At 45.8% G+C, this 14,583-nt stretch overlaps 1 protein-coding gene across 1 annotated transcript in view; it reads left to right on the forward strand.

Moving 5' to 3' along the window:
• Window positions 1-14,583, forward strand: part of astn1 (astrotactin 1) — a gene marked incomplete at both ends in the record, with an annotated part of 464,656 nt that overhangs the window by 405,324 nt on the left and 44,749 nt on the right. The window contains 1 exon segment of the mRNA XM_080778845.1: window positions 116-267. Within this exon segment, the coding sequence (XP_080634971.1) occupies window positions 116-267 (152 nt within the window).

Raw genomic sequence — 14,583 nt, forward strand, 5'->3', positions numbered from 1 at the left:
ACCCTAAATAATTCTGAGGTATAACATGGCTGGAGACGACGAGGCAGCCAATCTGAACCGCTGTGTGCGTGCGTGTGTGTGTGTGTGTGTGTGTGTGTGTGTGTGTGTGTGTCAGGCTGAAGCTGTCCCACGCCTACGAGCCCAGCAGCTCTCTGGTCATCATGGAGTGGAACCACACAGAGCCGCCCATCGGCGTCCGCATCGTCGACTACCTCATCAGCCAGGAGAAGGTGACGGAGAGGACCGACCACTCCAAGGTGGAGACAGGTAACCACGGACCACCTCCTCCCCTCCCTCTCTCTATCTCTCTCTGTCCCATGAGACAGGTAACCACGTCGGACGCCCATTTGGTTGCCCTATATACGCATGTCATGTGTGCTCTCCCCCCAACTAGAGCGCTGCGTTTCCTCACGTATAGATCGGCTACTTTAACGCCGTTTGATAACTTCCATGTGTCCTATAATGTTGGTGCTATAAACGACAACCTATTTTTGGTGCGGGAACCCCTTTTGGTGTTAGCATTATGTTATAATTTAGCTGTTTTTGAAAAACTCGAAGAACGACTGACATAGAAACATTAGCTTTTTCAGAAAACTGTCAGGATGTAGAAGACATTTATAGAATCTGATCTCAGGTCAAAATGGGTTAAACTCACTGCTAGACTGGGCGGGAAAGAGAGGCTGCTAGATCCACACACACACACACACACACACACACACACACACACACACACACACACACACACACACACGGGCACTCGTTATTCTAGGATAGGGTGTCTGTATCAGAAATGTCTTTGGACGGGTGGAAAACTAGTTAAACTTGCAGTGAGTGACGCATTCCTTTACCTGGCCGTACATCTTTTGAAAGTTCTACTTGTCAGCCCCATGTTGTCACACCGTTGCCATCTACTATATCACTCCGTTCTGCTCCCCGTTCTGCTCGGCAAACCCAGTTGAGTTTTAAAAGAAAGTCAAAAGGGGGAAACACGGCTGGAGGTCACGGAGGCTCCACGCCGCTCGGAGACGAGCTGTGCATTGAGACGTCCTCCCATCAGTCACTGTCTGCGCTCCGTCCAGCCTCGTGTGTGTGTGTGTGTCTGTGTGTGTGTGTGTGTGTGTGTGTGTGTGTGTGTGTGTGTGTGTGTGTGTGTGTGTGGTCTTGCACGTTCTGCTGACATGTTTGTGTGCGTGGAACTTTTCACAAGGTTAGGTCAAGATGATGATGATACAGTGGACTCTCTCTCTCTCTCCCTCTCCATTTCTCTGTGTGATCGATGCTCCCTCGCCCGCAGAGGCGCGCCACACTCAATCTGGCCAGGGGTCATCTCATCGCCATGTTGATGTTGGTTTGTGTCGACATTTGTGTCGACATTTCATTTTTGTTTAGCTTCTTTTTTTTGACCCTTGCGTTGTCGCGTCCCTCTTGATCCAGACCTGGAGGAGACCTGTCATTGATCCAGGCAACAACGCCTGCGTTCCTCGCTTCAAGGCCCTTAAAACAGAAAATCTAAGGTTTGCCTCATGCAGACATAAGGCCTAGCTATATAAGCCTTTGCCTCAGACACATGTTGTCCATGTAGTACTAGTGCTGCCAGAATTGGCCAAAAATTATATTCAAATATTCCTTTTTAAAACACCACATGTATTCGAATTAATTTCGAATGATTTCGAATGTCGAATGTATATGATTTTAATATGAATATGATGTGAATATTTGCAGAATAATATGCTGTAAAACGGTCCGGTTCTGTATGGGCTACTGATAAATGTACTGAGAAATGCACTCTCTTGAGTCTTGGGAGATCAAATGAATGATTCATAATTATTTTAATAGCCTAATATTTGTAGTTTACGTGGCTCGCCAGAACTCACACGGCAATTTTATTGTTCTTTTTTTTTTAAATTTTAATCTTAATATATTCGATTATTCTTTTATTTATTCTTATATAAAATTTTAATATTCGTTTGACTATGGAATATTAATTGGCAGCACTACCATGTACAGACAGACATGTTGGTGACCCCTGGCCTCTGACCCCTGAATCTGACCCAAACTGTTACCCCTCCTGTATGCACCGGCATCATGCAACGGTGAAAAAAATAATTCTGTAAAATGTATCCCATTTTGGGGCGGGAACCCCTTTTGGTGTTGGCATTATGTTATGCTTTAGCTATTTTTGAAAAATCGAAGAACGACTGACAGAGAAACATAGCTTTTTCAGAAAACTGTCATTTTCCAACAGACATTTTTAGAATCTGATCTCAGGTCAAAATGGGTTGAAATATCTCACGAAAAAAAAAAGACTAATCTGGTCTCTAAATCACAGCATTTTATCTTCAGTGTTTGTGATTATTTGTGCTTTTGTAAATGTTTCTACATAACGTGGCCAAAAGTTGTAGTTCAAGTAAGTGTCCACAAGATGGCGGTCACCATCCACAAAATATCAGTGTTCATTTGTTATGGATGTGAAACACAACAGCACAGGAGAGGAGACTTATGGTACAGATCATAATTTAAATAAATAAAACTGTTCGTGCCTCGAACCCCCAAAATAATCATATATTTTAAGTTTTTCTTTTTTGTTAAAAGAAAAAGGGGGTTTCCCCCACCCTCCCACCCCACAGGTTGAACAGCGAAACAGATACAAAAAATTACAATACATCAAAAATAATCATAATAGTAATAATAATCATAATAATAAATAAAGCGAGACAGGTACTTTACCATTGGACATTTTTTAATTTAAAACAGTCATCAGAGATGGCATGATTTAAGTTTGTCTAGTGCTCTGGAAAAAATGATCATATAATCAAAATAATCATATTTGACCGTGCACGCATCACACATGTGAGGCGTGGTGAGCTTGTAGATCGGGCTATTTACAAATGACCAAAATGTATTTTATGCTGAAATGGTTAATGTATAATAAATAATATAGTAAAAATCGATAAAGTAACTGCAGGTAACTATACAGTTTTCACATACGGTAGTTGTACTCGGGTAAAAGTATAGTAGAAGTAGAAATTTCGAAATCCTCCAGTAAAGTTAAAAGGTGCCAAAAAATGTTTAAATTCTTGAGTGAAATGTACTTATTTATATACTTTCCACCACATGGCTAATCTTCATCAGGACCGTCTCGCTGTAATCCTACGGTATATCGCTCCCGCCCGCCAGCCAGCCAGCCAGCCAGCCAGGCAGCCAGCCAGTCAGCCAGCCAGCCAGCCAGTCAGCCAGCCAGCCAGCCAGCCAGCCAGCAGCATCATGCCATACAGAGTATACAGCCAAAAGCTAACTGCTATGTAAATCCCTGCTAGAACTATAGAAGCCTCTTCCAGGCTGCCTGCACCCCCTGCTGTGCAGTGACGCATATAAGCCTCGTTCAGACGAACTCACCGTGCAGATGAAACCGCTCTGAGCCTGACTTATGGATCAACACTTCCTGGTATACGGAGGTGTTTCGCACGTCAGAGCTTTGCACATCGGCTCATTACGGTGTCCAATTAACACCACCGCCGTATAGACCCATCCGTCCATCCGTCTTCAACCGCTTATCCGTAGTCGGGCCGAGGGGGGCAACGGCTCCACCAAGAGAGCTCCAGAGTTCCCTTTCCAGAGCAACATTAGTGACTTCCCTCCTGGGGGATCCCGAGACGTTCCAAGGCCAGTGAGTCGATGTAAATCCCCTCCATCTGGTCCTTGGTCTGCCCCGGGGTCTCCTCCCAGTGGGACGTGGTCCTTGGTCTGCCCCGGGGTCTCCTCCCAGTGGGACGTGGTCCTTGGTCTGCCCCGGGGTCTCCTCCCATGGTCTGACGTGGTCCTTGGTCTGCCCCGGGGTCTCCTCCCATGGTCGGACGTGGTCCTTGGTCTGCCCCGGGGGTCTCCTCCCAGTCGGACGTGGTCCTTGGTCTGCCCCGGGGGTCTCCTCCCAGTCGGACGTGGTCCTTGGTCTGCCCCGGGGGTCTCCTCCCATGGTCGGACGTGCCTCGAGGACCTCCCTATAGGGAGACGCTCGAGAGGCATCCTAACCAGATGCCCCGGACCACCTAAGCTGGCTCCTTTCCAGGCAAATGAGCAGCTGAACTGCTCACCCTATCTCTAAGGGAGAGATATCAGCCACCCGTCAGAGAAAACTCATTTTGTACCACCGTACAACAGAGTATAAAAGTAATTTTGTACCACCGTACAACAGAGTATAAAAGTAATTTTGTACCACCGTACAACGGAGTATAAAAGTAATTTTGTACCACCGTACAACGGAGTATAAAAGTAATTTTGTACCACCGTACAACGGAGTATAAAAGTAATTTTGTACCACCGTACAACGGAGTATAAAAGTAATTTTGTACCACCGTACAACGGAGTATAAAAGTAATTTTGTACCACCGTACAACAGAGTATAAAACTCATTTTGTACCACCGTACAACAGAGTATAAAAGTAATTTTTTGTACCACCGTACAACAGAGTATAAAAGAAGCCAGTGGTTCTCAAAGTGTTGTCCGTGCCTCGTGGACCCTCCCGGGGGTCCTTGACAGGGTTCCAGGGGGTCCCTTATAGCAAAAATGTGTTCATATATATAGCGTCACCATCAGTTTTTAACCCATTTTGGTCGGGAACCCCTTTTGGTGTTTTAAACATTATGTTATAATCTAGCTATTGAAAAATAGCAGATCTACAAGCTCATTTCGACGTCAGGCCTGAATGGGTTATAACCACTTTTTTATATGTTGGCTATTCAAAAAGAGACGAACTACTACAAGCTTGTGTAGATCTGCTATATTGTTACATTCTTGGAACAATATAGCAATTGGGAAAACACTTAATTGACCCATTTGGAATAGATGGAGACGGATTGTTCTGACAGTAATTTTCTCTTCTTTGGCATGCTAGGCTCTGTGGCCAAATATACAGATCCGTTTGAGGGTCTCTTCGGTTGGCGCTGTGGAGGGGGGGGGTATAGGCTCCGTGGCCAAATACAGATCCATTTGAGGGTCCTTGACATGAAAATGTTTTTTTGAGGAACCACCGAATTAAGCGTTAGAATGTTGCGGAGGGGGAAGAAAAAAAATGAAGTGGCATGTCTGTACTTCCCCTTTGAAAGAAAAAAGACAATGCTGGACTCCTCCGACAACAGTGATTCAGTTATAGCTTGGTTGGCGTGCGTGCGTGCGTGCGTGCGTGCGTGCGTGCGTGCGTGCGTGCGTGCGTGCGTGCGTGCGTGCATGCGTGCGTGCGTGTCTTCCTGTGGAAAAAAGGCTTTGTGTGTGTGTGTGTGTGTGTGTGTGTGTGCGCGCGCTATTTGTTGTGTGTGTGTGTGTGTCTGTGTGTGTGCTCACATGTCTTAAGTAAAACTATAAGTACTGCAATATACTGTAGAAGCACTCTGTTACTTAAGTAAAAGTCCGGAATTTTAAATGCACTGGAGTGAAAGTACACAAGTATCGGTATTGATTGAAATGTACTTAGAAAGTAGCCTGGGGGACGCTTTGGACCAGAGGCTGACAGAGGGACATGGGGGACACTTTGGACCAGAGGCTGACAGAGGGACATGGGGGACGCTTTGGACCAGAGGCTGACAGAGGGACATGGGGGACGCTTTGGACCACTGCTGACAGAGGGACATGGGGGACACTTTGGACCAGAGGCTGACAGAGGGACATGGGGGACGCTTTGGACCAGAGGCTGACAGAGGGACATGGGGGACGCTTTGGACCACTGCTGACAGAGGGACATGGGGGACACTTTGGACCAGAGGCTGACAGAGGGACATGGGGGACGCTTTGGACCACTGCTGACAGAGGGACATGGGGGACACTTTGGACCACTGCTGACAGAGGGACATATGGGGGACACTTTGGACCAGAGGCTGACAGAGGGACATGGGGGACGCTTTGGACCACTGCTGACAGAGGGACATGGGGGACACTTTGGACCACTGCTGACAGAGGGACATGGGGGACGCTTTGGACCAGAGGCTGACAGAGGGACATATGGGGGACGCTTTGAACCACTGCTGACAGAGGGACATGGGGGACGCTTTGGACCAGAGGTTGACAGAGGGACATGGGGGACGCTTTGGACCAGAGGCTGACAGAGGGACATGGGGGACGCTTTGGACCAGAGGCTGACAGAGGGACATGAGGGACGCTTTGGACCAGAGGCTGACAGAGGGACATGGGGGACACTTTGGACCACTGCTGACAGAGGGACATATGGGGGACGCTTTGGACCACTGCTGACAGAGGGACATATGGGGGACACTTTGGACCACTGCTGACAGAGGGACATATGAGGGACGCTTTGGACCACTGCTGACAGAGGGACATATGGGGGACGCTTTGGACCACTGCTGACAGAGGGACATGTGGGGGACGCTTTGGACCACTGCTGACAGAGGGACATATGGGGGACACTTTGGACCACTGCTGACAGAGGGACATATGGGGGACACTTTGGACCACTGCTGACAGAGGGACATATGGGGGACACTTTGGACCACTGCTGACAGAGGGACATATGGGGGACGCTTTGGACCACTGCTGACAGAGGGACATATGGGGGACACTTTGGACCACTGCTGACAGAGGGACATATGGGGGACACTTTGGACCACTGCTGACAGAGGGACATATGGGGGACACTTTGGACCACTGCTGACAGAGGGACATATGGGGGACACTTTGGACCACTGCTGACAGAGGGACATATGGGGGACGCTTTGGACCACTGCTGACAGAGGGACATATGGGGGACGCTTTGGACCACTGCTGACAGAGGGACATATGGGGGACACTTTGGACCACTGCTGACAGAGGGACATATGGGGGACGCTTTGGACCACTGCTGACAGAGGGACATATGGGGGACACTTTGGACCACTGCTGACAGAGGGACATATGAGGGACGCTTTGGACCACTGCTGACAGAGGGACATATGGGGGACGCTTTGGACCACTGCTGACAGAGGGACATGTGGGGGACGCTTTGGACCACTGCTGACAGAGGGACATGTGGGGGACACTTTGGACCACTGCTGACAGAGGGACATGTGGGGGACGCTTTGGACCACTGCTGACAGAGGGACATATGGGGGACCTTTTGGACCACTGCTGACAGAGGGACATATGGGGGACACTTTGGACCACTGCTGTTGGGGGGACATATGGGGGACACTTTGGACCACTACTGACAGAGGGACATATGGGGGACACTTTGGACCACTGCTGACAGAGGGACATATGGGGGACACTTTGGACCACTGCTGACAGAGGGACACGGGGGGCGCTTTGGGAGGATAAGTTATTGCTCAAGCAAAGCTCAAGCCTTGTGGTGGAGATGAGTTAAACCCGTTACACTGTGTTCTGCCATGGCATTCCCACGTGGCCCAGAGTCAAACCCTGCAGAGTGGTTGTTGACAGACATTCATCAAGTTCAGGAAAAGATAAAAAACCGAACAAATAGTATTGATGCTAAAAACCAAACCAAACCAGAGCAAGGCTTGCACCGACCTGCACATCAGGAGCCAGATGGCTCAAGGTCACCAACTCTGGATATTCAGGTCCATGTGGTTCCATGTGTACACACCCTCAGAGTGTTTCCAGTGAGCCAACATGCACGGTATAGCAGCACCCCGACTCCGTTTGACCAGAATGGAACAGAACCTTCGTTAGTATCATTGAGAAAACCTGAGAGGCATTGAGGAAGACCCTTTCCTTCCAACATGGCTATACTGTCTGTGCATATAGAGCCTGTTGCCGTCTGTTTGACGGCTGGAAAGCCGGGCAGACTGACTGCATGCGTTCTTTGTTGCCGGTGCTCTCTAGCGACCCCTGCTGTGCCTCCGTGGCAGTAGAAGAGATCTGGTTTTGCAGATGTTTGCACATGTTGTTTGCACATGTTGTTTGCACATGTTGTTTGCACATGTTCCCATGATGCAACAGCACATGGTCCCATCATGCAACAGCACATGGTCCCATCATGCAACAACAGCATCGAAGCACGCATCAGCTCACTGCCCGGGTCAACTGCGTGTGGCGCGGCATCAAATGGTTTTTGAATCGTATCTTTGCTTCTGGGGGGGGAGGGGGGAACAACTTATTTACAGATGGGGGTCGGTGGCCAATTACATAATCATTTGTGGGGTCCTTGAGATGAAATAGTTTGCGATATATCACTGATATAGAAACGTAGGTTTTTCAGAAAACTCTCAGGATTTCCGAAGACATTTGTGTATAGATCTATAGCTGGTCTCAGATCTCAAGTGGTTAATGCGGAAGTTTAACGTGCGTGCGTGCGTGCGTGCGTTCGTGCGTGTGTGTGCGACTGTCAGAATCAGAATCAGAATCAGAATCAGAATCAGCTAGCCGGGGATGTCTGTGAATCACTGTGATCAATGTATTATAATATCTCTATACATATGGTACTAGTATCGCCACAATCATCCATCTGTGCCCTCCCCTCTCTAGAAGGTCTAAATAGCACTTCATCATCGAGGCTATAATCTCTTCTTTCTTTCCAAAAAGGGCCTCTTTTACGTGTGCTGGCCCTCCAGAAATTCATGAGACCAGATATTATATACAAAATATCTTCTAAATCATGACTGTTTTCTGAAAATCCTTGCGTTTCTATATCAGTGGCTCCCAAATATTTCCTGTTTTCCCAACAGCTAATGTTTAAAATAATGGTTAAAGTGGTTAAAAGCTATGCTGTAAGGTGACACAGATGCCTTCCAGACATTAATGCGATATAGGCCTGTCCCCCAATAATGTGCAGCATGGGGGAGAGAGAGAAATGTAACTCAATAATCATATTCCCAATTTTAGTCTCCGTTCATCAAAGAGTCAGATCAGATTCTTCCCACCGCAACAGCATGTACGTATTCTAACTGCGTTAGAATGAATTAAAACCATGATTTTGTCATGGTTTCCACCATCAGAGTAATGGGGTATGTGTTTACTACGGGCGATGGCAACATTCATAACATTTGGAGGGTTTTAATAAACAATAAAACAAAAACTCTTGAGCCGCATTGATGGGTCATCTTGACCGTAACCATATCTTAGCATATATTGACGTGCCCTGCCATGCACTCAAAGGACTGGCAAGAGGAACGGAGTTGAATATTGAAAGGTCTTGTTAGTTTAGCAGGTGCAACGGGAGTGCCTCTGACAGGCCAACGGACAGGCCGTGATGTGATGGTGCGCTTGCGTTCGCTAAAAGCGATGCCTTTGACAGGCCCCGTGGGCCAGCGATGTGAGTGTGCGTTTGCGTTTGCTAAAAGCGATGCCAAGCTGGTTCATCCTAAGATGACATCGCTGGGGCTTCAAAAAGGGCAAATGTCTGTCTTCCACATGATGAGGAACTGAATCCCGACCCGATTCGCAGGTGCGGGACCAAAATGTAACCGGTCGAGCAAATTGACATATCGGTTGTTCAGTTTGACCCACCAGTTTTGGAGATATGGCTCATAGAGTGATGTCTTGCAGAGAAACAGCGAGTTGAGAAAACAGGCTTGAAAGGTTCACTTCTGTGGCATTTATTTCATATTTTACATGTCTTCTGTGGTCTCTTAACATTACACCTAGCTACATGTTTAAGCATTTATTTCATATTTACATGTCGATTTCAGCTCTGACACTTATTTCAGACATGCTATAGTATGTGAAGACTTTTTCCTCCTCTGGTGAAAAGCTGGAGTTTGCGCGATGGCAGGCTCTCAGTCAAATAATGGTCACAAATGATCTGCCTTTTTTTTTTCGCTGACAAAAAACTAAAAATAAACTAAGCTATGATGACTACAGCTATAAGTATATAAGTAATATATTGACAATTTTATTCAACAAATAAAAACTATGGGTGGGCACAGTATAGCGATGTCACCTCACAGCTAGAAGGTTCCTGGGTTCGATTCCCACCGGCCTGGAGACACACTGTGGACGCTGCTGCTGCGGGTTTCAAAATGGTGGGCTGAAAGTAATACAGACTTAAATGTTATGGTTGGAGAAGAGATGAATAAATGACTAAAATAAAACATGAATTCTCACGACGCTGATGATAGCTATATATATGAGTGGCAAAGTGAGTGAGTTTAACATTGTTTAACGTCGTTTAATGCAATCATATTGGACTTTTCTGATTGGTTGTATTATGCGCTGCCGAGGCCAGAAAATAGTTTTTTGCCACTCAGTTAGGTGTTCCCGCATAACATCATGGTTCGATGATGATGTCAGGCGCTCTATAGTGGGGTAATAATATAAAAAACACTGGCGTTAAAGATGTCAACATTCCCCCTAAAATATCTATTTGAACATTATGGTAAATCTTGTGTTTATGTTCTTGACAGCGAACACATTTCTGCGCAGCGTTTTTAGCGCTGGCTGCCGTCCAACGCAAGACCGCAAATAACCCGTTAAGACCCGTTTGGACGATTCTATACAAAATGTATTTTAATTTAAATCATGAGAAGTTTTCTGAACAACCTCATGTTTCTGTGTGTCAGTTGGTTCTCTGCATTTTCATGTCGAGGACCCACGAAAATTATATGTATTTGGCCGCCCGACCCCCCCCCCCCCCATCTGAAAATATGTTGTTCCAGGGACCCCCACTCCCAGAAGCAAAGAGTTGAGTTAAAAACGTTCGTTGTGAAAGAATCTTATATTCAAAGATTTGCGCCACATTTTCACAATTTTTCAAAAGTACCCGACCTACAAACCGGACCTACAAACTACAAAAAAATAGCTTGTAGATCTGCTATTTTTTTCAATAGCTATAAAGTATCACAAAACACCAAAAAGAGGTCCCCGCCCAGAATGTGATAAATGAGTCCAGAGTGGACGTGGTTGCTCTAGACTGCTTCCTTCCACACTAAAACCATGAGCTGTTCTAAAAGTGATTTAATGCCTTTGGTCCCCGAAGTGAACAGTTGCAATATGGTTGCTATTGTCAGAAGCTCGCTTAAACCATTCTGGGCGGGAAACCCCCCTTTTGTGGTATGTTTTAAAGCATCGTGTTATATACTCGATAGATCAAAATGTGCCTCGAATCTTTGAATGTATATTATTATTACAGAGTGAACATTTTAACTCATATCTTTGCTTCTTATCTGGGGGTGGGGGAGGTTCCTGGAACAACATATTTTCAGATGCGGGGTCATATAATCTTTGGGGTCCTTGACATGAAATATTGAGCACCAACTGATACAGAAAACTGTCAGGATTTTGAAGATTTCTTTTTTAAATTTCGACGTCAGGGCTAAATGGCTTAACCCATTCTGCGCGGGAACCCGTTTTGGTGCATTACGTTATGCTTTAGCTATTTAAAAATAGCAGATCTACAAGCTCGTAGCGCGCCACCGAGTGGCGCGCTACGAGCTTGTAGGTCTGCTATTTTTTTTTAAATCAAAGAACGACTGACATAGAAGACATTTATAGAATCTGATCTCAGGTCAGAATGGAAAACTGTCAGGATGTAGAAGATATTTTTAGAATCTGATCTCAGGTCAGAATGGCTTAACGAGAACAAGCGACTCCACAACATAAAGTGGCAAGCCAAGGTTCATCGTGCTGCTTTCTGGCCAGAACAACGTTTTCTATCTTCATATTTAATCTTTTAATGGGTTTGTTATATTATTGGCGCTGGCGGGTGGAAACCTTGGATGTCCAAAAAAGAATACATTCGTTTTTATTTTAGAACCATTCCTTTAACCCATTCTGACCTGAGATCAGATTCTAAAAATGTCTATTACATCCTGACAGATTCATTATTAACCCATTCTGACCTGAGATCAGATTCTAAAAATTTATTTTTTCAAAAGATAGCAGATCTACAAGCTCGTAGGTGGCGCGCTATGAGCTTGTAGATCTGCTATTTTTCAATAGCTATTTTTTTTTATACATTCTGCATAGTGAGTAATTTGTACTTTTGGTACTTTTAAGTACATTTTGATACCAATACCATTGTGCTTTTACTCAAGTAACTGTATAGCATTCCTTACTTTTACTTGTAATGTAATGCCACTCCACTACCTTCCTGGACTACAATTCCCATAATTCTTGCACTGCTCCTCCTTGTGGATAGGGGGGAGAGCTGTCTTACTGAGACAACATGTAGTCCAGGAAGGAAGTGAGCCCAGTGTCCATGACATCAGAGACACCAGGCTCACTGCTACAATCTAAAATATCTAAAACCACATATTACAACACATAAAGACCCCCAGGAAAGTGTTCTAAAGCTTCTAAACGTCATTAGCATATATTTTTTTTGCAAAAAGGGTGAAGTGTCCCTTTAAGTATTTTTTTAAAGACGGTTACGCCGCGGACAAAGCCAACTCGGATCGTGACAAATCATGACAATGAACACAATCTTTTGGGCCGATCAAATCATTAGAAAGAAGAAAATAAAGGCAGGAGACAACACTAATTGTTGTGTTTTTCTTCTTATAAATTATTTGATCGGCCCCAAAACATTGTGTTCATTGTCATGATTCGTCACGATACGAGTTGGCTTTGTCCGCGGCGTAACCGTCTTTAAATAAATACGTAAAGAAAATCCTATGGGAGAAATGCATTGCATTTCATTTCCTGGGCAACTCGTCGTTCTGAAAGGGGGAGGGACTGCGACGCTCTATTGGGACCAATCCATCCCAGAATGCATTCTGTTCCTATACCCGGAAGGAGGAGTGAAATCGCCTCATGCGCTTTTGAGCAACTTTTAATGGAAGTGGATGGGAGGAGAAATCCAGTGCCGTCTCTATTCATATACACTCTAAGATCGGGACCTATCTATCTATGCCAGTTACGCTTATAAGCGTAGACAACCGTTTAATCCAAATATATGAACACGCCAACCGTTTGTTTACCTTTTAGCATTGCTCCGGGTAGAATATCCCCAGAATGCTGAACCGACAAACATACCGTAGTTGTCCTGTCTCTAAACGCTTTGGCACAGACACATCATTTACCAGTAAACATTTTTTTAACTAAGAATCTAAGAATTTGTGCGTGCGTGCGTGCATGTGAGAATCAGTGCGTGTGTGTGAGAATCTGTGTGTGTGTGTGTGGTTGAGAATCAGTGCATGTTTGTGGTTGAGAGTGTGTGTGTGTGTGTGTGTGTGTGTGTGTGTGTGTGTGTGTGTGTGTGTGTGTGTGTGTGGTTGAGACGAGATGTCCACTTTTACGGGAAGAAGAAGAAGAATACGTTTCTGAAGCGACTTCCACTGATCTCTGGAAGAAGCAGCAGCGTTAATATTATATTATTATATTATTATCTGCCCTCTAACTTCCTCTGAACAGTCATGAGAAGCAGATGTTGGAGTGTCTCCCCCGTCCCCCCCCGTCCCCCTCCCCCCCATGTGCGCACACGCAAGCATGTGGATGCACATACTTCAATCTGGAAAACATCCCCGAAATCCATCTTGTTAATGCACGCACTTACGCACGCACATAGCGTGCACATTGATTGAAACAAAACAAAAAAAAAACAATGTGCCTGCCTGCCTGCCGGCCGGGCGGGCGGGAAGACAGACAGACAGACAGACAGACAGACAGACACTAGACAGACAGACATTATGTAATGTGAGATAAGTGTGTGGAGGAGGATGTTTCTGAGTTGCGTTGCGTGGTTCGGTGCGCTCCGCTGGGCCGGCGGCGTGCCGTCTGAAGCCGAGGTGAAGGAACAGGAGAGCTTGTTTATGTGTGGAAGCGTTCCTCGTATAACGAGCTTCAGGCACACGAGGTGACATCATGCCCGTCCGGCGAAACAGTGGCGGAAATAAATTAACTCTTCCTGCGCCAGGTTTAAAGGGTCAAGTTTAGTCGCTTCTCTGCCACCATATTTTCATTGAACTTTTACCCCCGCACTGCAATTATTTGAAAACGTTTAGTTTATATGGTTTCTTTAGATTAGTATTTGGTAAAGCATTTGAGTTTGTGTTTTTTTTTTTTTAACACCACTGCAAAACGCGGTTTACTTTTCAGGAAGTGGAAAATACGAACCTGTTTCCAATCAGATCCGAGCGAGGTCGTTATATCATTCGGTCAAGAAGCTCACATGGAAGCACTTTAACTTTAAGTGTCCTTTTTTTTAATAAAATATGAAAAATAGCAGATCTACAAGCTCACTGTCGCTGACGCATCACACCACGGCGCGCAGTGTGACCCGATACGGCAGCTATATATATATATATATATATATATATATATATATATATATATATATGCAGCTTTTGTGCGACGCTATAGTTGGGACGAAAAAGGCCCTGTTTTCACCCTGCCATTCATTCAGACTGCTGCGCACGCACGCAACGCAACGCACGCACGCACGCGTCCGTGTGTGTGTGTGTGTGTGTGTGTGTGTGTGTGTGTGTGTGGGAGCTCAGCGAATGGGGAAGCACCCGGTCTGGACCAGAACTCTCTGTGAAAACAAACAGCCTCCTGGCCGTTACAGCAGGACAATGATGTCACGCCTTTGATCGCCCAACCAATCGTGTCAGGGTTTAGTTAGGGGTCAGTGGGACATGGAATCCAATCAATAAACACATTACTCACCTCTCTCCTTCCTTCTCCTCTCTATACACACGCGCACA

This window comes from Protomyctophum bolini, assembly GCF_963924005.1.
Source record: "Protomyctophum bolini genome assembly, chromosome: 12".
Classification (NCBI taxonomy): domain Eukaryota; kingdom Metazoa; phylum Chordata; class Actinopteri; order Myctophiformes; family Myctophidae; genus Protomyctophum; species Protomyctophum bolini.